Raw genomic sequence first — 26,336 nt, 5'->3', positions numbered from 1 at the left:
AAGAAGATAACGTTAACCAGCTGGAGAGAGTGAGCAGCAGTATGTCCAGCTAGTGTTATGTGAGAACTTAGCATCAGTAAGGAGCCTGGGAACATTCCTGAACTGCAGCCTGCACTGACTCTCTGTGGGTGTGCGATTGTAACCCAGGGAACCAATCCTGACTATGAAATCTTCAAAATGTTTTCCTCTTCTCCACAGCACCCACTCTGACCAGTTTGAACTCAGATTCAGGCAGTTATTTTCTGTGGATGAGTTGATCCTGCCCAAACTCAGGTCATGGCTTTGGAGAAAGGCAGAGGATGGAAATTAGAGCTAGACACCCTTGGCATGAGACTTGCGCTCAAATCCATGTTATCCAACAAATCCTTTAGTGACAGCAGCTAGGTATCGGGAAGGACAGCATAACCATACCCAAGTCTAAACTGAACAGTTGTAATGGGTCTGACTGCTGGCCAGCCTTGCCTCCTCTGAACTGTAAGAATTCCTCCCCAACAGCTCTCAGTATTGCACTGTTTATTTCGCTATATTCTGTCAGCTGTTCTACATTATCCAAAATGCTTCTCCTATTAACACTCAGCTGGACTCTGTCCTACATACTGTAAAATCTTATGGTTCATACCACACTTCTGGCAGCACTCTGTGCTACATATGCTTTTCTTGCAGCACAAGTACTTAACTTGTAGAGGCCTTTAAGGCCATCCGGTTTTGAGCTGAACTTCCACTGAAATCAGTGGGATTTCAATTCTGCTTCAACACTGACAGCATAGCAGGACCCCTGTCAGGTCTTGAGTTTCTGAAATCTTTTCCCATTAGTCCCCAGAGCTTCTAAGATTATAAGAGCAGCCTCATGTTTGTGTATACCATCCATCTTGGATTGTATGAGTGCTCGCCAAGGTTTATTCTTCAATTACACACTGAAAATGAAGAACAGAAAGAACACCATCTTTTACCATTTTATATTCTAGTTCGTTTTTTTTTTTTTTTTTTTTTTCTTAAGTCCTGTGTTAATTTCTGCACAAGTTCTGCAGCAAATTGGCCTACTGGTTAAGGCAGGCCTCCAGTGATGGAGAGTTCAGGCTCAGTTCAGTGAAATACCTAAAAACATGGTTAAGGTTACTATCTGAATTTTTCTGGATAGCAGATTTTGCTGAAAGTCTTGTGCAGTGTCACCCACTCTTACTAGTTATATACAAGTATCGTAGGAGTTGGCATTTGGATGAAAAAATAGCGAAGGGAGCCTTCTGAAGGCTGGGGCAAGAAAAGAGAAAGACAAACAGGCAGATCTCCGTGAAGAGGTGCTTACTAAAAGACTGTCCCTAGGTGGATGGGGCCCACGGCCCAGGCTGAAGGTGGAAAGAAAGGTCTTGACATTGACTGGAATGAGCTGCCTTTTCCTTTTTGTTTGTACCCAGGACACTTGACCAAAGTGGCCATGGCACTCACCAGCCTGGCCAAGTGGAGGCCAAACCAGCTTTTAGGCACATCTACAGTGCTGTTCTAGCATTACTGGAGCTGAGCTAGCTTGGAACGATCTCACTTGGGTTTCAGGGGCAGACAGATGGTACAGGAACTCACTTTTAGCTTGAGCTGTGCTGCCTTTCCAGGGCCCTCTGCAGGTACTAAACAACCAACACCCATACCTACGCAATTGCATTGTCACTAGCTCTGCTGCTGGCTGGCTGAAAGGTGGTCTCCAGTATGCGTAAGCAAAGTAGATGTGCCTACGGACTGCAGTGTGGGCATAAGTGTCGTCCATAATCCTCCTGTCTGCCTGAAGGGACAATGTAGAAGAACATACAGTGTAACCTCTGCAGGCCCAAAACACAAACATGTGCACACAGACTATAGCGCATACTTATATCTTGGGTTTCAGGGAAGCTTTCAGGTTTCTTAACTGGCATGAAAGCTGTGCAGAAAATACCAGGAGCATCCTGTCCTTCAATGCAGCAGGAAATGTAAGATTTGTGACATGGGCTGGAGACTTTGAAACAGTGTTGCACAGGACTGTGAATCTTCTATCATACTACTGAAAAAAGCAGCGGGATGTTGTTTTTTCCTTCTACATATTCAGATTTTAGGGGGTGGCATAGACTTTCCCCTCCCTGTCTGAGAATGTAACTATGGTACCCGATTGTACATCACTGTAATACAGGACATACATCTTTCTTTATTCTTTTTTCTTCTTTTAAAAAATATTATTTTTTTATTAACTGCTAATTATGAAAGCATCTTTCACCTGTGAAAGAATAGGACTTCATATTACCTTTAAGTGTTCCACAAAGAGCATTTCACAGCCCATTAGGCACTAATTCTTGCTATGTTCGTTCACCTGCTCTAACCTTTGTTGTTCTCATTACAAAGTACGCTTTATCAAACAAGCCAGAGTACAAGCCTTTTGATCCAGAAGTGACTGCAGTTCACCCCTATCAGGATCAAGCCTTCCAGCCTGTCTATTTCGTAGCAGAAAATTTGGAAGATGCCAAGGCCAAGCTTCAGTAAGTAAAGTGTTTGTGGATATTTTCATTGAGGGGGGCACACTGGCTTATATCCTAATCTCAAATACATCTACCACTACTGCAGTAACCCCACCAGGCTATCTCACAGCACAACTTCCTCTGCACAGTGGCTTTTTTTACAACAAAGTTAAACATGAGATTGTTTATCTCTGAAAAGCTTCATAGAAAATCATAACTATGTATTATTATGCCCTGTCTCATGCTTCATCTTAGCAATGCCTCTTTTTAGGAACTTCTGAAGTAAATTCTGTAACTGTAACTGCGTAAGAGTAGAGCGCAGTCCCACAGTTGGGGTGCCTATGTGCTAGTCCATACAAATAGGATGTCATGAAGAACTGATTTACCCAAGGTCACATGGAAATTTTATAGCAGACTCAGGAATTAACATGGATCAGCAGGGGGCTTAAAAACAAGATTGCCTTTCTCCTCTGATTATATCTGCACAAGAATGCAGAATCAGCATTCACAGGCAATCTAATTTCTACAAAGTAGCTGACTGCAACCTAAATAACATTACCTCAAATTAGCTTGAGGTGTTTCTAAATGTATTTCTTTGACTGTGTTATGTTATACAGAAAATATCCTTTTTTTTTTAACTAAGCAGGGTTTAAATTCTGGCATTCATCAACAGTTAGAACAACATGACTTATTCTGGCTGGATGCAGGAGGCTGGTTGTGAAGCTACTGAGGAGCATGTAGGAGCTGAAATGAGGAATTTATTAGAGGAAGAGAACCTGGTCCAGATTTCTTCCCTACTCCCCTCCACCTCTTCCCCAGCAGCACTGTCTGCTGGGGTTATAGCATGGCAAATTAGGTGCCTCATCTTAAACCTGGAGGTTCACATTAAACTATTAATGTGTATAAAAATGTGGTTGAGAACATACTGGCAGAAGAGAGAGGACTTTCAAGAGCATTTGACTCAGGCAAACCTGAACAGAACTTACAAGGACAAGGAATACACCACTCTCAGACTTGAAGGTTTTTCATACATTTTGTCAAGATAGTGGTGCAGCCAAAGCTGCTCAAAATAACTGAAGGCACAAGAATCTGTCAGAACAGAAAACATAAGGCAACATCAGTACAGGGGGTTCCTACCAGCATTTTCTTAGTGGAAACATTGTCAAAAATGGCAAGCAATTGTGATTTTTCTTTTAATAGAGACAGCAAAATAGCCCAGGATGCCTAGTAGCATCAGATTTTTAGAATTTTACGCAGAAAGAGCTACTCCAGGTTATTTCTTGGAAGTGAAGGCGGCAGACGGGCTGTGTTCCTGCATTCCTCAGCTTGTGGTTGTAATAACTCTGAATTGTGTTAACGTAGAGCTGTGAGAGCACAGACGGGTCTGAGCCAGCCACGCTGAAAAGCAGGCACTGCAGATCTTTTGGGCTGCAAGTAGTTCAGCCATGGGGAGGATATACTGCTCCAGGCAGTGTTAAGGAGTAACAGTGAGGAGGTGTCACAGCAGCCTCTGCTCCCCAGTAAGTCCATGCCTACGTACTGAGGAGTTAGGTCCTGCAGGTGTTACCCTTAGGGAAATGGCTTCTGAACCAGCAGCTCTGTCTTCTTCCCCCACAGAAACTATGCGATGAAGATCAAGAAACCTTTTTCTCTGCACTATGACCCTTTCACCAGCAGCGTAGAGGTTATGAACACACCTCAGAAAGTCAAGAGGGCACTCTGTCAAATGAAAGAGGAACTGAAAAACCTTTGCCTGGCCCTTGAAAACCTCTCTTAAAACTACAGCAGTACATCTTACCTGGCACAGAGATACTTGTAGATGGTTCCAGCACTTCAAGATTTAGTGATGAATTTGTAGTTGCATGTGAAAATCTGTAACCCACAAAACAGCTCTGTTAAGCTAATCTTTTTGCTGTAATTTAGGCTGCTGACTTAGCCACATTAATGAGTTCCTATTGAGTATGTTTCAATGACAAACAAGACCAAATTACTCCAATTTTGGTAGGTGAAATGAGCTACAGCTGTTTGGAGTGTATTTATCTGTTACTATTGGACTCTTACAGGCTTTTTTTTTTTTTTATTCACCTGTCACCTTTTCAAGTTATCTGTCACAAAGTAGCACAGTAATTCTTCAGCCACACACTCTTTTACTTGCTGCTTACTTAAATGACATGATCACAATCTTTTAGGTTGGCTAGCTGCCTACAGTTAGCAGTCCCTGCAGCTAGCTAATTTCTGCTAGCAATTACTATCAGCTATTGTGCTCACAGGCTATGAACGGTTCCCTTACAATGTGCAAATGCAAGAGTTTGTAAGAGGAACCCTTTACTTCTGCTCACTATTTATTTTTTAGCCACTCACCACATTCAGCAGCCTTCAAATATGGCAAAAAAATTTCCTGTCATGTTTAGATTGCAGAATATTTGTCCCTTGGCTAAAAACAGCAGAAAATAATAAGTCCATGATACTCTGGCTCTGTCACATATAAGGATGCTTAATCTGAAAAGGACATTTGGATTCTGGGGAGGAAGTAGAGGTGTAAGGAAGGATTTTCAAAGAAGCCTTTAAGAAAGAGTGTCACTGTATTTTAATGGGATTTGGATACTTCCGGAGACCTTTAAAAATCTTTTTTTCTTGTTGAAGTCATGATGATTGCAGTAATAACCAAAATGCCACATCTATGGAACATCTATTGTAAAACCCAAGATCAACTACTAGCACCCATATAAGCCTTACTATGGGAACAATATCAGATACATGCTCCAACTCATCTTGACTCCGTCTCCAGTCCCTCTCTGATAAGTGTCTGAAATTTAACTACACCCTGCAGGTCACATTTCCCAGAATTGCCTTTTCCAGACTTTCATGCTTTGTGTGTCCACTTCCCTCCTCTACTATCCACAAGTAGGGCCTAGTTCAGGAAAAGAAGATGAGGCTCATGCCTGGAAAGATTCCCTCTCCTCTTAGCATCAGCGGAAACAGACAAGGTTGATGCGGGTTACGGGTATGGCATGAACAGGGTCAGTGTGGATCTGATGGCTCAGGCTGGGTGACAGTGACCCACAAATATCAAGGAAAATTTATCCTGCACAATTTAGAAGCTCTACTTATCTTTTCAGAAGTATATTTATCACGTGGCAGACAGCAGGCTTGTCCACTGCTATCCACCAGCTGCCAGGGTACATGGTCTGAGCTCTGAGGCAAATGTGATGTGGTTTGGCTCTTGATGGAAAAGGAGTCACCATCTCTGCTTCAGCTGTAAGGTCACTGTGGGATAGGAGCATGAACACAGAAAGTCACAACACAACAATTCACATGCTGTTACTTCATACAGAGCTTATCTCACTGTAGTTTGTTCACGTGCCGGGCTATAAAGAAACTGTCTTATAGAAAGTTAATGGGATTTTGCCTCTTAAATCTTCATGTCTATAAGCACTTCAGAAAATTTCCCCATGGGCGGTAATAGAGTATTCAAGATCTGGGGAGTTACTGCAACTTCTCCATTTTATTAAGATGTGGTGATGCCTGAAAAATTTGGAAGCATCTTGACAAAAATGGCTATAAGACCCCTACCTCTCAAGAGCAGGAACATCCCAAGTTCTTTTTTTATTTTTCATTTAAGTCCAGGATTCATCTGTTCTTCTTCAGGAGAACACTTGCATATCATAAACCCTGTTCTCCTAGAGATTCAGACAGGGACAGAGCTGAAGCAACTTTCTTTCCTTCCAGTATATTTCTGCTGCGATGGAGGATGATCTCTTAGCATACTTTTATGGATTTAATTCTACTTATCCTGCTCAACACACACACCCCACACACAAATACCATTTCTCTTCAGACCAGTTTGTTTTGTTACATATTGTAATAATTTATCTGTCTGCTTCCTGCCAATTGGTGCACAGGCAAAGATCCTTGATAGCTCACAACAGATTGTTTTCAGAAGTATTATTTTCATCAATCAGTTGTTTTACAGTGAAAATTGAACCATGTGCTTCAGTTTTGTGTGTTTTCTTTTTCTTTCTTTTTAAGTGGAAGATAATGCCAAAGCAGAAGAGCTATCAAAATATTTTCTATAGATGGACTCTGTAGGCCATAGGGCCTTTTTCACGTATTCCCCGTGAAACAGTTGAATGTGGAGTTTAGACTTGAGTTTGGCTATTGCTCAGAACAGACCTATACTTGGAAGAAATGAGAGACCTGATGGATTTGTTTTGCCCAAGGCCTCACACTTTCCTTGGAGGGACTCCAGGCCCGCCCACACACCCTTGTCTTTTCCAGTTCCTGTAGCAAGGAGAGAAAAAGAAACCATTTGGAGCCAGATTCTCCCACCCTTACACACGTTGAGTAGTACCCAATCTCTTGAGCAATCCCAGCGACAGCCCTGAGCCTATTTAAGGTGCTGTACGCAGACAGTAAGAGCAGGTTTATCAAAACCTCTGCGGGTGTGCTTGCTTTTTTATTTCTTAATGACAATCAGCCAGCTTACATGGCTACAGTAGGCTCCAGTGAAGCTTAGCAAAGCTTCAAAAGTAATGAATTTGGCTACTTGAACTTTTAAGAAGCATAAATATTTTTCCAAAGGAGGCAAATCTTTCCCTCCTTACTCAGGCAAAACCTACCCCAGGATAACCACGTTTGACACTCCCTGCTAAGGAGGTCCAAATTCTTCCCTTCTGATTCAGTCTAGTGACAAAGCAAAAGCCTTCAGGATTACATCCTTATGAGGTACACTGGTCATGCTGCTCTTCAAATAGTCATTCTTTCATTTCCTCACAGAAGCCAAGAAGTACCTCATACTCCTGTCAGTCTAAGGCAGGGGTGATGGGGAAGGCAGTGATGGGGCCTCCCAATGAAAATAATGGCACAGAGGAAAAAGCACCAATTGGTAAAAATATGTCTTTTTGTCAGTTTGCATTTCAGCAGTTTCACATTAATCTTGCACAAGAAGGCTCCAAAGCCAAGTAAAACACATCTTGTGACTTGAAACTGAACTGATGAACTCCCCAAGGGTCCTTCGCTTATCCCGATAAACTTATTTTTCCTAGATGGAGTGCATTTAGAGCAAAATAGTGTATATTATTAAATGTGTATTGTGTTCTGTTATACATGGGAGAGTTAGTAAATTCAGTTTGTGGGTTTGGGTTTGTTTTGTTTTTTGGCTAACCAAGTCTGTCCTCTACCAATTTTGGTCAACCTTCAAGCCTCCAGCTGCTTCACTACTTCCCTGCAGATTCACTAGGGATGCCAAGGGTACCACTGTGTAAGGAGAATACACAGTTATGCAATTTGGGGAATTTGGCAGGACAGGAAGAGGAAATTTAGGCAGGCCTCCCACCCACTCCCAGGAGAAATAGTATTGTATTACAAGGCAGAGATGCCATCCTCAGAAAGACCTTCTCAATCACTTCCCTTTGGTTCCCTTAACATTTTGACCTTTATACTACCTGGTGAACCTAAACCTTACTTAACCAATTAAAGAAATACAGGGGGGTGGGAGAAAGATCTTCCAAGAATGGAAACTGCTTTACACTCAGTCATCTTTGTCTCTGGTGGTCCATGAAGGAAGAAGCAAACAAAAAAAAAAGCAAACTTCTGTGGAAATGATAGTGTATTCCTGAAGAAACCTAAACCATGAAATTGTTCCTTTTCAACTACACACACAAAGATTGCCTTACACCCATCGCTGAAATGCCATAACTTACCCATTACATCATGACCATCAATTAACCAGGCACAGAAGTGTTACATGACGGCTTCAGGCAGGAAATGAAGTTACCAGGAAAAACCCTTCGGTAGCTTTGCCTTGCACATGTACTGCAAAACCAGAAGGTTTTCTGGAGCCTGCTTCCGTAGATATCCTACAGCATGGAGAAATTCCAGCTGGCAAAGAAACAGAGGGGTATATGCATACATCCCTAGTAATCTCACCCACCACTAATCAGGAGTTTATACTTGGGCTTTGAGATTTAGTTAGAGGACGTTACTTCGCAGCACTCTTCAGCTGGCACATGATCAGAGGTTGGCAGAAAGGGTTACTGGCTGTATCGTATTAAATATACATTAACTTTGGGTAACGCTGGTGGCTGAGGCCCAAAGTGAAAGCAAATCTCTGGCACTCTCTCCCACCACAAGAATTCCTCAGGGAAAGAAAGTCAGACTAGAAAAGGAGTCTGGCTGACAACTGGCAGAGCAAGGGGACAAGGAATGGAAAGGACTGGTAGATAGGTCTAAAGCATGTTTATTTTGCGTATGCTGTTTCATTATATTAGAGAAACATTTCTGTTGGAAAGGAAGGTTTTTTAGCATAAAGGAGGAAAGTTTGTGCCTGCAAGAGTGTAGGAAGGAGTTAAGGTCAGTTAAGTTTTTTTTAACTGTGCCTGAGGAGTGTTAACCTTATCTTGGGCATTTACTTTCAGCATAGGGTACAAATGTTAGAAAGTAGAAAAGGAGTTTCGGGAAAGAGTTTTTTACATTGTGTGTGGAAAAGCTGAAGATGATGAGGCCTTGCTGCCCTGCAAGACACAAGAGTCCCAAATTTTGAGTGAAGGCAACCAAAAGCAAGCAACTGGCCAAGCACTGCTCCTCCAGCAGAAGACTGTAAAATTGTTATTGCTATAGTTGTATGCTAGGTGTTGTCTCTTACCCTGCTTAACTGTTTTGTCAAAAGTAGTCTTTTTCCTTTTATTTAAAATATTTTTTATTGATCCCTTTGACTTGTGTTTGGAAATGGGGAAAATTAACTCACTGAACATGAGAAAGTTTAATATTATTTTCCCAGAGTTTGAGCGGAACTTGAGCAACAAATGAACCCTCTTAAACTTAAACCTGGCCTATTGTTGAAGGCAATTAAGACCTGGCAAAATGGTTACATTCTGGTAGAAGAGATGACAGCTACCACTTGGTGTATCCAAACCGAATCTCTAGTCTCATCCACAACCATTAGTGTTAGTTTTCAAGGTATGCCTTTCACAAAATTACTCATGATAGATTCAAATATAAACTACTAAATTTAAAACATAACACTTAACACCTGCTATGTACAGGTACAGTAACTAGAAAAATCCTCCAGTCTGGAATTTCAGTATCTGACCTGGCAGCTTTGTAATGATTTTGGATACCATTTACAATTATGTGGCCTATTTCAGCTGTCGCTGAAGTTGTGGTGTTTGAGCATGGCATGCAATATTAGGCAGGATGTGCTGTTGACTTTAATGAAGCCAGTTTGACTGATCCCACTTACAGACTCTGAATCAACAGCAAAATTTCTCTTGAGCAGGCTAATAGCTAAAATGTAGAAGTCAGAATAAAGGATTCATTTACAGTTATATCACTGTGCTGCATTTGGTACTTTCCTCTTATATTTACTGGCAGAGAAAAAAACCCCAACTATCAGTATTATAGAAAGATTCCTTGAAGTGGTAGACTGGTACATTTTAAATACTCTGATATAAATAGACAATTAAAACAAACTCATAGAAGGAAAATATCTATTAATTTGTTAATTAACAAATGCTGTCTTTCAAGAACATCTCACAAGATGACACAGATGATCATAATTATGTTTTTTAAAAGAGTGTTAGAAACATTCTCAATAGAACCCATAAAAAAAAAAAAAGGCCTGTTTTTAAGTATTTCCTGAATGAATCCCAAAACTGATGGGTTAGAAATGGAATGTGTGTTGGATGATGATATGAATTTTGTAGTGTTTAAGTCTTGTACTTCAGACATTTCAATTTGGTTCTGACTCTTGCATTAGTTCATATTTCTTGGTTTAAATCTGAGTAAACAAAATGATTTCACTCAATCCTTGTGTCTCTAGTGTCCTACAAAGGCAGGCTTTGTAACCAAATCTGAATTTTAGCCCCCTTTATGAAATATTGTGTTAGCTGCAGGGAGCCCAAGGAGGAAGGAGTTTCGTAAATGAAACTTGCTAGTCACTGTTGCTTGTTGTAACTTTCTTCCAATTACAAATCTTTATCCCCGGGCAAGAAACAAGTCAAAGGTTACCACAATGGACTTTCTATTACAAATGTATCATCCAATAGTGTTATCAAGTACATACACAATTCGGTAATAAAGCCACAGCATCACTAATGTGGTAATGGCTTTATGATAATATTGCCTCTTTGGTTGTGGGCAAACCATTCAAGCATATTTTCTCAGCATTTTGTGATACATCATTAGTTTCTGCATTGTTATCTTACTTGGTTAAATGGAGTCAAAGATAGATAAAAAACTCAGATCTGGGTGGAGAAAATTTACTTTCCTATTGCCTTGACATCTCTCTTTGTCTAGGAACCAGACTGAAAACACAAAGCAAAGAAGCAGTGATATCTATGCAGAAAAGCAGAGAACATGTCACACTACTCCTTGAATAGCAAAGATGTGCCATACAAAGACTTTCCTGATTAATTTCTGCAAATCATTCTTCACATTCCAGCAGTTTACTAAGCCTTTAGGTGCTTAAGAAGCCAAAGCTGTTACAGAGGACTGTTGGGTCCAGTATGATTCCCACTGATGGCTTAAATCTGATAAGCTGAAATTAAAATGGTGTTACACCACCAGTTTCAGAAAAGCTGTCTTAGGCTATGCTACATGGCCCACTGTGTTGCCTAAGAATTGACAAAAGGAATTTCAGGTTTTGCGCTTTTTAATATATCAGTTTTGAGATGACAGAATCCTGTTTATATTTGTGTGTAAGGCAGGGTAAGATAAATTACATCATTTAGGAAACATGGAGCAAGGGGAAGTAATTTTTTATATAAGCAACCCAACTCATAGAAGTGAGGAAGAATGTACTCCCATAGCTGAGGGCACCAACAAAACCCGGCAAAAACTGTTTTGCTCTGAATTCCTCCTACAATGCTATCACAGAGTCTTCTGCTAGCAGTTTCTCTCCAGAGAAACAGATTCAGCATTTGTCACATTACCAGACTTCCATCCTCAGTAAAGAAGTTGTTATTTTCAGCATGACATGAAAATTTTTCACTAGCAAGATCTTGGTAGATTAAGTTAACACATCTTTAAGATTCAGGTCTTTGGTACACAATCCATTTCTCTGTGGCAGCTCTGCTGTTTCACAGTATGGATCAGTGGAAAAGTGGAGCAAAAGGACAGCAGGTGAGCATAAATAGGAGAGAATCCTAGATTCATGGTAGTCTTGTGTAGCAATTTTGCTGTGCTTGAGGCAGAGCAAGGGGTGAGGGATCTAATCCTGAATTAAAAGACCACTCTTCCACAGAGCTGGAGTGGAAGAGCACCTGCAGTGCACTTACTGTCCCTCATATCCTAAGCTTATCCTGTGCTTTTGCCACACCAAAAAAAGCAACCAACCAAACAAAAACTTTGGTCTTTCCCATCCCCTGTAAAACAGAAGCTGGGGGCAGAAGGGAGCTGCAATGCTTCAATAAGCTTTTTAGGGCAACAGGAGAAGTAGGGCACAGAAAGTGCTGAAAAGAGCACGAGGACTCGCTCATATCCCACAATACCTGTGGTATGAATCTTATCCTGAAAACAGAATCTAAAGATAGAAATGTTTTTCCTCTCTCTGCCAAAAAGAGAATGAGAAGTTGTACACAGGAGCATTGCTCCCATCAGAACTGCATCTGGAGTAATGAACATGTTACTGAACAGAATCGTAGAGGTTGGAAGGGACTTCTGGAGATCGTCTGGTCCAACATCCTACTCAGAGCAGGGACAACTAGACCAGGTTGCTCAGTATTGTGTCCAGTCAGGCTTTGAATATCTCCAAGGACAGAGACTCCACAAGCTCTCTGGGCAGCCTGTTCTAGCGTTTGACCACTCACAGTAAAAAAAAGCTTTTCATGTTTAAATGGAATTTCCTGTATATGAATTTGTGCCCATTGCCTCTTGGCCTTTTGTGGGATACTGCTGAGAAGAGTCTGTCTCTATCTTCTTTGCTGTCCCCATCAGGTATTCATACACACTTTGATAAGATCCCGCTGAGCCTTCTGTTTTCCAGGCTGAACAGTCCCAGCTTTCTCAGCATGTCTCTGTATGTCACGTGCTCCAGTCCCTAAATAATCTTCATGGCTCTTCATTAGACTTGCCCCAGTATGCTCATGGCTTGTGCTGGTTACAGCACTCCAGATGTGGTTTCACCAGTGCTGTGCAGAAAGAAAGGATTGCCTTCCTCCATCTGCTGCAATGGTCTTCCTAATGCAGCCCAGGATGCTCTTGGCCGTCTTAGCCTCAAGTGCAGACTCCTGGCTTATAGTCATCATGTTGTCCACCAGTACCCCTAGGCCAACAGACCTTTTCTGCCAAGTTCCTTTTCAGTTGACATGACCCCATTCAGCAGCATGCCTACATTTCCCCCATTTTTGCTGCAGATATACTTGTACAAGCCCTCCCTTTGCCCTTTATATCCCTTACCAGATTCAGCTCCAGTTGGGCTTTGGTTTTCCTCACCTCATCTATGATAGAAAGTGTCTTCCTTTACAGGAGATTTGAAACTAATTCCATGTTTCTCTCATGTTTCTTTTTTATGTTTGAGATTTGTCTAGAGCTCCTTGTTTCATCCAGGCAGGCCTCCTGCCATCTTTCCTTGGCTTCCTGCATGCCAGGATGGACCATTCTTGAGCTTGGAAGAGGAGATCCTGGAAAAAGTGACCAAACTGTCTTAAGAAAATGTAGAGGGTGGGGGAGGTGAGACAGAAGGAAAGCAGAGAAAATTCTGCTGCTTATCATTAAGCCAATCTGTAGTCATGTTAGAGGCCCAGGTTCACGTGCTTGCTCCAGTGGACACCTAATTTACCACAATAAGAGAAGTACTATAATAAAAGAGCAATTGAGGAAGGCTTTTCTGTATTATGAAATAAACTAGGGGTTTTGGACATGTTTTATGGATGTGAAAAGCCTCAGTTTGATTTTGTGTCACATGAGACCACAGAGAGAATTTGGCATCAGCATAAATCTGGATGTCTAGCCTATTGACTAACAGGAGGATCAGTCCCCTGAAAGCTTTTGCCTTCAGCCATGTAAGACCCAAATCAGACCGTGCCAATCATCATTGCCTTGTAATTGAGATACCTGAGTAACGCTTGTTTCAAATCCTTATGTAGTTCACGTGTGAGGAGGCACACAAGACAGCGTCCTGATCGTGCAGAGTTTCAGACCTGCAGAAGGATTCTTTTGGTTTTAGGGAAAAGGAAGATAAGGTTTTGAATACACCTTCTCTTGGAATCTGTTTAGTGTCATAGGGCACTTCATCCTGATGGGATGAAGAGGCTACCGATAAATATCCTTAAGAATAACAAGTTCAGTAACTGATCTTTTAAGTGGTGTTCTGATTTCTATTCTTCCTGAATCAAAGCACTGAAATGCAAGAGAGCTGCTGTAATCCCAGGATGTGGAGAGAAGAACATGGAGGAGTTGGGACTCCAAGGTAATATACTGTCAAAGAGCTTGCCAGTTGAGCTAGCAGGAAGAAGACAGTCAAGGAAGCTGCAAGTCGCTCTGAGGACTACAGTTAGGAGTTGCCTGTATAAAGGCACTGGTATCTCTAGTATAATAGGAAGATGATTTATTCCTGCTTATTTCTCTCTGTATCCTACAGGAGAATCAGCCTGTCATATCCCTTTTAAGGGGTACCCTTCACCTGCTATCACACTCCAGAGCTCCAGCAGATTTTCCCACAATCCATTTGGCTTCTGTCGGCTGCCCAGATCCTGAGCTGGCTCAGCCTGGAGGACTGAGACGACGCTGCCCTGTCCGCTAGGCTGCCCGCGGCCACCTTCCCAAACTGGGCTGTTTATTTCGCGCGGACCCTGCACCTGCCTGCCCGGCAGCGCTGTGCTATTTGCCTTCTGTCCACAAGGTGGTAGCGCAGCATTAGCAGTACGGTAGACCTGCCGGCTGGCTCGGCTTTTGCCCCGTTACCTGACAGGCTCCTACCGATGGACAGGTGTTGACAATCTTCTTCCTTTCGTTAACTTTCTAATTAAAGAACAGCATGGTATATTAGGCCAAAGCCATATAGACAGGGGTAGTAAACATCTGTGAAAATAAAGAAGAGATACAGAAATCTGTTCCACGCCCTAAAGGACTGTTTGGAAAGAATGAGTGGTAGGGATAAAATCATGTAGACCAGTTTTGAGATTTTTATCTGCTTCTAGAACTGGTGGGGCTAGATGCCATCAAACGCTGCTCAAGGGGGATGAAACTGCCTGAGCGGCAGTGGCCCCTAACATCACACTTGCGTGGCTGGCTGGCTGCAGGGTGTGGTGTGGTAGAACTCAGCCTTTCAAGGTCCACCACAACCCTTATCTAGCAGCTTGTACGACCATATCGTGGTTATCTCCTTAGTGAAGTATTTAGGCTCTTTTCTAAAGCTAGTTTAGGTTATAGTTTTGCCTTTGGCAACAGTACTACTGGCTTCAGACACTCCCATCTACAACCTCGTCCCACTTTCCACTGCTCCTTGCTGTCCACCACACCTGGCAGCATGACTATGACAGATCAGGAGACTACTTCAACATTATTGTCTCCCTGAAACATACTGACTTTTTTCAACCAGATTTCAGAGGTCTAGTTCACAACACAGGCTCAGGAACAGCTGTGCTGGCACTAGTGAGAAGGCATCAAGCTTGCAGCAGAGGGTCAGGAGTGGGAAAGAACACATTAAACTGGAGTTAAGCCCATGAATACATTTTATCATGGACCTGTGGTTGTAGTCCCCCATGCTGAAAGACCTCTCTTGTCAGGATTTGTGTCTTATTTTTCAGTCTGTTGTACCAAATGAGGTAAATTGTCCTTTAAAATATATGTATTTCACATTAATGTTATGCAGATCACTACTTAGAAAGTTACTTAACAACAAAATATTAGTTAGTTTTTCATAACATTATTACAGTATAGCCAGGTTAATGAACATCTCATGAGGATTCATACATGTTCAAAACCTATTCATACTCTTAGGTCTCAAAATAAGTCAGTTTGAGGGTGATTTTTAGTAGTCAGTCTTTTGTTCAACAGAAAATCAGAGCATTCATATAAACCCTTTGAGCTGATATCCTACCCTCACTGGATTGTGCTCAGTCCTGGGATATGTAAAATAATCAGCGATTTTTGCTGGAGTGGAAGGGGTAGGAAGAGGGCTTCATCTCCTATTTAGTGTGGTCTCTATCTTCATATCACATCATAATTAGTGCTGATTAACTAGGGCACTCTCTTGACTGCCTAATTTGAGATCTCCTTTAGCAGGTTGCCAAAGTGTCTCCAACCTCAAACCCAGGCAGCTAGGCTTCTTACATAGGGTTGAAAAGACCGGGTGTTACTGTCAAAGAGATCAAAAGAAGGTTTTAAACCTAGTTGGTACCAGAACCTAGTACTGGAACAGAATTCTGTTGTTTGAGTCTATTTACCAGTAATTCTAGGTGGTCTCCCTTCAAAGTGCTGGAAAGTCTTCCTTAGTGTCATAGTGACTGCCCACAATCCTTACAACCAAGACAAAGTGTTGCACAAACTACGCAGGCTCTTAGTTCCCAAGGGCATTACTACATACCATGGGTCTGACTATAATTTTTAATCTGTTACTGTAACTGTAGTAGGAGGCCATTATTTATGTCAGAGTACCCTTATAGTGTACTGATAAAGTATGATGAAGTATTCCAAGGAATGGACATAGCTGTCTCCAAGAAATGGAACTGCTGTTGCAGTCTAGTGAAACTATCCAGTTGAGTGAAAACACTTACGTTGATGGAAACAGTTTTGCCAGTAAGTTCATGCCACCGTTGGGGATCTCACACTCCTGACAGAGCCTGGCAGGAATATGGAACATAGATGAGGCCTAGATCAAATGAACAATTTAGAGTTAGAAACATATAGCAATGATCCTTTCAAAATTCTTTTATTTACAGAAACATTCAACTGAAATAAAGTCTCTTAACAGGAGGTCTTGATTACTTTTCCATTTCCAAACCACACATCATAATGGGGATGGAATGTGGTTACCATAAATTGTTGGTTTACAAATCATCACTGACTTGTTAGCAACAGCTAGGATGTTAGAGTTAGAGCAACAGTTTGGATGTGATAAAATAGCAAAACCCCATTTTTCATGGCATCGTTGGAATGAATATAAATGAATTCTTCCCAGAGATTCATTGTGGTGGTTGTGGTAAATAGCAAACTGCATATTTCCTGCTCATGTTGAAATCAATGGGAGTTTTATTATTGGCATCAGGAGAAGCAGGATTTGACCTTAATAGAAAAGAGAAGAGGAAAAGAGAAAAAGATGAGGAAAAGAGAAAAGAATGAGCCCAAGAGTTCTAAAATGACTAGCGATTCAGTTGCCTGACTGGATACACTTCAAAAGAGGAGTATGAAAAGCTGAAAGTACCAACAACCTGAAACTGGGGCCCCTTTTCATTTGGATTTCCTTCCAAATTTTGCTTTGATTTCTCTGCTTGTGAACTTTGAAACTGAGGAATAGCCAATACTAGTCACTGCTGAAAATGCAGATTTTCAAATTTTCCTTTTTCTTGGAAATGCTTCTGCCTCACTAACGGCACTGAAGAGTTCTCTTATTGGGTTTTGGATGAAGCCTATAAAAACCAGCAAAGGCATTCTTTCAGGGAAGCCAGCACAAACTTTCTTCCATGCTTGTGCTTGAGTCATGACATAGATCATTATCAGTCACTTAACCTTGCTCAAGCAAAATCCACATCTGCTAATAGACAGAATTAGGAACCTTGCCTCTGTCATATAGGTAAATCTTTACAAGAGAACTTCTGCATTAGAAATAAATAGAAGCTCTGGCTTGAAAAAGGTCACTACATTTTCTTAGCTAGTTGACTAAACTACTCAAATTTATGGATTTCTCCTCAAGTACTCTATAAAAATAGACTAAACCAAACAAAATCACAATGCATGCATTCTCACCACATGGTACAACACATCACAAACTTATTTCCTTTATTACATGTGTTCAAAGCACTCACCCCAGGTCACAATTCCTAAATACCGTCCTTTAAATATTTAAGAGTGAGTGAAATCTGGTCCTCTAAATTCAACAGTAAAACTTGCAATGGCTTCATATAGACCAGAACAGATGCCGAGTTGAATTAACTTAATATCAGTGGAGCTAGGATGATCTCTATTAGCCGAACATTTAGTACTTGCCTAATTATATTTTAACACAAGAAACATATAAGCATCCTTTCCAAAGTATATATGCCCTTAAAAAATAGCTAATGAGGGATGCTGATAAAGATATGACTAGCAAATGCAAGGAATAACTCTTCTGCCCAAAAGAAGTATCGTTCCATTTGATTTATGTTCTATCCTTCAATACCCACAAATTGCATCTCTTGAAATACAAGTCTATATCCAAGGACTCTGACCCTTAAGGTTAACCAGATTACTTGTCCTGAACCTCCTTTTGGACCTTTAGACTGGCGCACAGGTGCTGAAAATGATCATTCTGTGCAACTACTCCTGAGCATGCTGGTAAGGAAACTGGGTAATGTATGAGTATTTCAAACCACGTCCTGCAGCAATGCAAAGCAGAATGAATTTAACCACTGCTAACAAAACCTGAAATTGCAGTATATGTTAAATGGACTCCAACATATGGGTAGAGAGAGAAGACAAGTCCAAAATCACCATTTTTTTTAAGATAAAGGGTTAACACAGTTCATTCTTTCCCATCTGATATTATTTTTTTGGTTCTCTGTACAAAATTTTCATCAGCTGCAAGACAGCCCTTTGAATAGCATGCATTGTCCCAGCCAGATGAGGAAGGTTTGTAAAAGAAAGTTATGCCTAATAAATGTCATTTTTCCTTAACAGAGTCAGACATTGCTGAGCTCTAACATGTAAGAGCAGATGATCCAACTGAGATTATCACAGGAAATCCAAGAGGAATTTAATCCGGTCCTTTGAACTTTCAGTAAGATTTCTTGACTGTGAAGTACACAAGGAACTATGTTGACTATTGTCATATTTGGCTAGAGACCCCTTGTTTTACCAAACTGTTCTCTAGAAAATCACCCTTTATCCCTAAAATGTTTCTGATGTTTCCTGAAAGAGACAGCAAACACAGAGGAAAGATATATTCTGTGCTCTAGAAAATCTTAACCTGTCAAAAAATTCACACTCCCAAAGGTAAAAGGTAGTTAGTGCTTCTTAGAAGGTCCACTTAAATTTATTAGCTCAATTTACCTTTTGCCTGGACAACTTATCCCAAATCTAATCACTGAAGTACACAAGGTCTTTACTGAAGAGGTACCTATTGCCCATTTCTCTAGTTTAATAAATTTGTTTCTTGTTCCTCCAGAGTGGAAAAGAAGTTTTGGGTCCAAAATAGCAAATACATGCATTTCATGATAAGAAGACTTACCTTCCTCATCAGTTCACTGCTCCGAGGAGGATTTCAGAAGCAGCATTTCATATCCAGGTTCACTACTTTCCCCATGACAACTGGGATGTTCGAAAGAGAAGCATTCAAAGTGGTACCTTAGTACCTTAGTGTGCTGGTCTCCTTTTTTAAAACTGGATTTGATTTCACTAGTTTGATTTAATTACTGTATTTAAACTCTGAATAAGTCTGGACTATGGTTTTTCTAGGTGGTACAATATCCCAGACTCATTCTGAATAAAGGTACTGCTATTAGAGGAATTTCAAAATGTTTTAGCATTTCTCTACATGGCAGACAGAATGGTTTTGTAATGTAAACTTACCTAACCTAAGCTGCCTTGCTTGCGCACTGGTAGCTGTCTCATTGTGCCAGCAAGGAGCTTGGTAAGGGCTACTTTGCCCATTTTGGGAGAGTTTTGCAGCCTCTGCTGAATTCCCTGCTCCCGTGACCAGACTCTCCCTGCTGGCACTCATCTGCAGCCAGAGGCCAAGTCTGCTGCCTTGATGTCTCGGTGGAATCTAAGTTCACTCTTCAGATGTCCTAGTATGTGCCACAGTAATGCCAGTTAATAAAGTACTTGCCTGACCTACATCAGTTTTGATTAAGAGCAGAACACCGCAAAACCCAGACTTGGGACTCCAGGAATTATGGACCAGAGTGTTTAGAGGCTGTGCAGAGCTTACATGGCAGACCAAGTTGCCTTTGAATGTACTAAGATTCAGGCATAGCAAAGTCATTCTCTCTATCAAGATGTTCGGGGCAGTTTACCCTAATTCTGCACTTCCTGTATGTTTATTTGCCAGTAACTGAGGAGTCCAGGTAATGACATCACTTCAGGATTACCCTTTTATCCACAAGCACTTCCACATCCCCACCTACCCTTTTAACTACTGCTTTTTCCTTGGACTTAATTCTAGACAGGGAACTGCCACATTTCAGCATTCTGGGGCTTAGGAGAAACATGTAAGTGCTTGCCTAAAAGCCATAGTTAGCGCAGGGAGCTACTCACAATCAAGCAGTAGGCTAGAAGCAGGGTGCATTGAGACCTCACTTTTGGGATATGCCCAGAGAGGCACTGAGGGGTCTTCTCAGTCAGCACAATCCCAAGAATGCCCATGAAGTTGACAGAGACTGTAGAAACTCATGTGGATATCAGAAGATGCTTCAAACTGAGTGCTTCTTAACATCCTGCTTGATGGATATAATAGCAACTGTTCAGGCATCTGGTAGCCTTTGGCTATGTGCTTCCTAAAGAGTGTATATTACTGCATACTGCTTAAAGAGCACAAAGGCTGTTGGTATGTGGTTAATAAGCAATGCACAAGCCAGAATGTGGTATTTAGAAAACCAATGTGTTTTTAATGTAAGTAGACATTGTTACTAATATCTAAATTATAACCCCCCCACACCTTCCAGACTGAGTCCAAAGCACCTATCCTTGCCAGCGACAACAAAGTAACCCAAATATGGAGTTTCTTGGTTGAGATAGTTTTGAGTCATGACATTTCTTTAAAATAAACATTAGGAAATTATCCAAAAAGTGAGATCACCCCGCTTTCTGAAGTATCTTCCTATCTCCCAAATGTTTTGGCTAATATCAGTCGTTTTGCTGAAAGCTTATAGTCTGACATAGAATTTTGCCTGTACAATTTCAGGTGGATTAATTTCAGCTTGAAAAAGTCAGCGTGGGATTCAAAGTCAGGCTCGTTATGGAAGATCTTTCATCATACTAAACTGTGGAAGAAAGAAACATCTCTCCATCTTGTATTTTCTCTCAGTCAGCACTAACAATAACTTTGCCTCTGCTACTGAACAGCTGAGCCAAAAAAACAGAAAGACAAAAGCCAAAGGCAAACCAAAAAGACAAGAAGCAGAGACAGCAATGAAGACAGAGAGAGAAAAAACAAAATCTACCCCACATACAAACCTTGCTCTGAAAGCTCAAAGATAGGAACAACAGTATCTGTAAAAGTCAGCTTTGACATTAGGAGATGACAGCAGCAGCAGACATGGCAAAGCACCTAACATGACCTACTGTCAAGAAAAGCTAATGAAAACAAGATGGGAAAAATAAGGGAAGTTTGTCACTTTAAAAGAGAAGAGTAATTTTTAACACTGACAGTGTGCAAACCAATCAAATACTCAGATGTTGGATCAGGTCCATATCAAAGTAACCCAGCCTATAATTACATGAGCATCGAAAAATGTCAAAACACAAGAATAAAGATACTGTGGAATTGCTTTGTCTTTTGTGGAGCAAGCCTATCCATACCACCAAATAAGGGAAAAAATTAAATAGGAGTTCAGCATGATGATTATAGTAAAGGAACCGTAAAGGGTGGGAATGGGCAGAAGTAGGAAGAAGAGAAGAAAAAGTGCAGAAATTAGCAAAAGTGAATAGTGAGTGAAAAGAAAGACAGCTTTGTGCTAGGTGGATACCTGAGAAAGAGCTGCAACAGAGTCATGTCTTGAAGAAATCTCTGTATCTACGTTTGCAGAATAATATAGTATCTTCCACCAGTGCACCTAATACCATCAGAAAAAAACAAGCACGCCTTCAAAAATACGGGCCAACCTTCAGGTATGAAATGGAAAAAAGGTTTTGTATGCCCTGAAGGTTTTCTGGTTTTCAAACAATATAAGCTGGAGTAACAAGCGTACCACCTCTTCCCGCAAAGCTGATCTGGCCTATACACTTACCCCACCATAGCTATACTGCCAATATATCAATATTGTCACTTGGAATTCCCAGAACACAGGGTCAGATATAAACTGATGCAGCTACACTGAGTAAAGTGAATGCACATCTATTTTCATAAGTTGATAAATCACTTCAGGATCTGGCCAGCGGCATGTTTAGTCCTAATTGCCTGACAGGTCCCCAATGTGCTCATTGTGTATCTACTTTTGCTCTTATTGAAGCGAATGGAAGCTTTAACCTTCAGCTTTAGTGGGAGCAGCATGAGGCCAGCCCTAGATGTTTTGAAAAATCTTACCTATTTCAAAGAAAACATTCTCTGCCTTATAGGGGTAATTCTCCCATCATTTGAGAATGAGGCAATAGAGTGCATGAATTAACTCCTTATTTGTGTGTACAACATCAATTATTTCTAACATCTCCTCATCAGAGTTTGAACTGCATATCAAATGCAAAGAAATGGAAAACAGGAAAGCGAAGTTATCACTAATGATCAGAACCCCAACCAGATAAAACCTCCTACGCCTTCAGAAAAGGGACAGCAGCCTTCTGTCCGCCAGAAGCTAGTCCTTTTTCTTCTTGCAAACACCTCATTTAATCTTGCAGCACAAATAATAATCCTGAACTTCCTAAATGTTATCCTAGATCTACTACTGCAGTCAATGGGAGTTTTGAAAGTGCAAGGAGCACGCACTGGACTAGAGCCTTGGGCTATAAGATCTAAGTCCAAGTCTATGCCTTTTTCTAGTCTGAAAAGTGCCCACAAGTTTATGGGTAACCTATAAAAACATTAGAAGTAATTGTGGTGGTCTTACATTGTTTAGATTGTTTGGTTTCCACTCCCCAACCTCGTAATATGAACAGAGCTATTACAATGATCTATTATAGTTGGGGCCAGTCTCACTATAGAAAACTTTGTACAAGCTGAGAACCAAAACACAGTCACAGCTCCAAACAGCTTGGGGATGAGATGAATTCTTTGTCTATCCTGCATCGTAAATGCATCCAAATTATTCTAGTATCTGTATATCTACATGGACCACTTAACTCCCTCTTGAACTCTCCTTAGTGCTTTAAATTACTTGTCAGCCATATGTGAAAACCTTTACCTCATCTAAAATTTACATTCCAGAGCTTTCTATCACTGATTTCTCTCAGCAGTAAAGTTTCTTTTGGTCTCAGTGCCACTGGAATGGTGGGACCAAGCTGCTCCTGCCTTTTGTATAGCTACTCAGAGTTGTGTGTGGAGCAGAAATGTAATCAGCCCTGGGCCAGAATTTCAGCAGTCCCTTATTTAGTGCATCACAGCATGGGGGAGGGCTATCTGAGATAACAAGGTAACATGATTGCTGCTGCTGGCAAGAAGACAGATGTCAACATTGCTTCTCCTTTTCACAGAAACATACCTGCCTTTATGAAGAATAGGTTAGCAAATATTTTAATACAAATAGTAACCTCAGCAGAGCTGCCAAAGCAGGCTCCAAAGAGACTGACTTGTTTACAGTCTGGACCAGTGCCTTAAAACCTGACATGCTTATTCAACAGAAAATTAACCCCAAAACGGGTATCATCATTACTGCAGAGAGAAGCTCCAGAAAGATAATATCCTAACTCCCTCCAGCTGAACTCAGGACATTGTCCACGTTTTATCACATCAAGTGCCCTTGTAGTCATTCAGAATAAACAAGCAAATAAAGAAGTGAGGTGTATCTCATGTGATAGCTTGGGTCACTGGGACTGCATAGATGTTTGGCTCGTGGCCCAGCCCCCTGCCTTCACTTGAATTACTACTGGAATCTAACTTCTTGCATTGTTTTAAGAGACTAAATTGTTCTCTCTATGTACTTTGGTCATCCCAACTCAGATGTTATCTTTTCCTTTCCCACTCTAGTTTTTGGCTATAAAAATTACACATGAAGAAGAGTGCTGAGGAAAGCCTTTTTTCCCCAGCTGCAGAGTGTGTGTGTGTGTGTGTGGCTATGGTACTGTTCTCCTCCAAATGACTTTGACAAAGATTGTAATTTATGAGGTCACTTTTTTTAAGAGATTACTAGTGATTCTCAGGAAAATGAATGCTACTATAGATAGTGATTCTCATGAAAATGAATGCTACTATAGATTTGACCTTGGAAGGGGCAATACCGAACTGGTGTAGGTATAAAGGGACAGAAGAAATTGTTTCTGAAGTCATTGTAAACATTCAGTGACAGATGAAACTTTCATAGGAAATGGTCACTGATCTGGAAAAGTCACTCTAAAGAGGTGTCATAATCTTTTGCTATCAAATTTCTTGAAAGATGGAGAGAAAGACTGGTCCTAGAATTATTATGCAAAGGCCTGTAATGCTGGATTTACCAAAAGAGACCTCAGTCAGCTTTCATTGCATAATTCAGTTGATTTTGAGCAACCCCATGGGAGAGCAAGAGAGGGACCTGACGTGGCACAGGTGAGAGCCAGGGCTTTCCTCTGTGACCTGGTGGCAGAGCTCTGTGGGAGGCTGTGCACTGCCCTGCATCCTCCATGAAGGTCAGTGGCAGGCACTAGCGTGGCAGCTTCTAGATGGAAACAAATGAGGGTGGTGCTTTTCATGCCCATTACTTGGTATGTCAAACTCCAATTCTTTGGGAGAAATTGATCTCAGACCTCCATATAACCTGGCAACTAATTTAACTGGATTTGGATTTCATGCAAGTATTCATGTGTCATGAAACTTTTACTGAAACTAGACAAAAAAAGGATTTCCCCTATCTCAGACTATTTCCGTTGGGATCTGAACTAGAGACATTAATGAGAAGTCAATATTAAGAGACTGCAGCTGTCATCTAGAAGAAAGGGTGAACATAGGGAGTTATTGCTTGGGTGGTCAAAGGTGATAATAATTTTTGATGGTTACTCTTGATGGCCAACATGAAGGCACGTGACTTCCTTGTTCAACTGCTTTATCAGTGAACCTACAGTTGGACAAGCAGGTTTCCTGGGGCTGCAGCAATATGTCATTTCTTTTATCCTGTCAAAGTGGTGGACTGTTGTTAAGAAGGGAAAACTGAAGCGCCCTATAGTTATCAGGTCACTGGTGGGTTGAGGATTAAGCACATAATCCAACTAGGTTTTGGTGAGAAAGCACATACTTCCACTGGAAATACCTGACAGCACCTCCTCTATGCTGAAAGTGTAATAGAATGCAGTGAAAATTGAAAGGTTTTCCACAATATTGTATACAAAGTTTAAAAGAATTGTATCCCTTTTGTAAAATTTGGTAACTGTTAAAAAAAAAAAAAAATCAACAGAAAAAAAGAGCATTGCTTCCTCTTCTGTCTGTATTTTTAGAGTACTATCTGCAAGAACTTATTAGAGCCAACCCTACTAAATTCCTTATAACTATCCCACAAGGGTGGTTCTCAAAGTGAAAAAGAGAAAAATGTTGGCAGTTTATGTAATGTCTTTTTCACTTATACAATCTGAGAGGCTATCTAGGAAGTTCAATGGTATACGAGTCTCTGGTGGCAAAAATCAAGCTGGAAAGCTTTCTCTGCAAGCTCAGCCTTGTTTATCAGTGTGTCCTGTACAACTTTGTCTCATATCTCTCTCTGCTCATGAGAAGGCAAAGAAAAACCACATTCCCTTGAAAAATGACAGACTGAACTAGAATGCAGGATTCGGTTGACTGAAAAAAACCTTACACATTTTATGAGAGCTACTTCTGGGTCTGTTTTGCTGGAAGCAAACATTTGCCCACTAAAAAGTCTGGTTGGTTTCAAGTGGGACAGTAAAATGTTCCCGCTAGTCCTTACTCCATTCTCTGCCTTTCCTATAAGTAGCCCAGGTTCCCTAGTCTTTTCTAATCTGAACGCACAGAGGTTCACTCTCCTCCCCTCTCCCTTGCAGCATAGATGATCTGGAACTCAGGACTGTTAAATGCCTAACTCGTGCCCCTCTTGCTATTCAGTGTATTAACAACTCTGTGCTCCTGTGCTATTTTCCCTCCTCATGTGTCTAGTACAAAATGTTAAGCATCCTTGTGACCTTTAAACATCCTGCACAGCTCTCCATCTCCTCTTTACATGATCCAGACTCATCTCCACCTCCTGTTAGAAAATCCTATGCATGCACCTGGCTTGATTACATCAGCATATATGCACACAGCTGAGTGAACACATTTCAATGAATCTACTGCAGAAGCAAATGGAAATGAATACCTCTCCTTCTGTCCACAATCGAACAGTTGCTCTACTATAGTATCAATTTGGCATGAAATTAGAGTTATCTGTAAATCTGTTTTCATTGCTACCTGCATGCTGTGATGTGGAAGCTAGAAAAGAAAGATACTGACAAGATTTTGATGGTGGCCACTAAAAGCTGAAACTTTCAGTTCCTTGTGCTTAAAACATCACCTTCTATGGGTGTTACATCTTTTTTCTCCTTTTCTCCTAGGTGGAGTAGCTACATATTCCAGGAGTATGTGTGAGTAAATCAAGAATTACACAAGAGATCCAAGACACATACCAGTCACTATAAGCTACTACACAATTTACCCAGCAGTTGCATTTCTCAACATCTCTACTAGGGATACTGTGTTTTTCAGTGTTCTACTGCACATAAGTGGGTGATAGATGTTTCTTCAACCTGCACAACAAACATGCAGGAAACACCAGGAAGAGGTACAAGGATCTTATAAATGTATATGTGCAGCAGTACATTTGATTTGGAATCCTGAGTTTGACTGTAGAGCACACACAGCCTTTCCTCCTTCAAGGGTAGAGGGCTACTGGACTGGAGGGTACC

At 41.0% G+C, this 26,336-nt stretch overlaps 1 protein-coding gene across 1 annotated transcript in view; it reads left to right on the top strand.

Moving 5' to 3' along the window:
• LOC308065566 (tyrosine 3-monooxygenase-like) overlaps positions 1-26,336 on the top strand; it is a gene marked incomplete at its 5' end in the record, with an annotated part of 82,380 nt that overhangs the window by 26,335 nt on the left and 29,709 nt on the right. The window contains 2 exons of the mRNA XM_080391621.1: positions 2,362-2,495; positions 4,092-26,336. The exon at positions 4,092-26,336 is cut by the window's right edge and continues 29,709 nt beyond it. Coding sequence (XP_080247747.1) covers positions 2,362-2,495; positions 4,092-4,251 — 294 coding nt within the window. The 3' untranslated portion in view covers positions 4,252-26,336. The remainder of the gene's footprint in view (positions 1-2,361; positions 2,496-4,091) is intronic.

This window comes from Falco punctatus, assembly GCF_963210335.1.
Source record: "Falco punctatus genome assembly, chromosome: 6".
Lineage (NCBI taxonomy): Eukaryota > Metazoa > Chordata > Aves > Falconiformes > Falconidae > Falco > Falco punctatus.
This window is presented reverse-complemented; position numbering and strand designations above follow the sequence as displayed.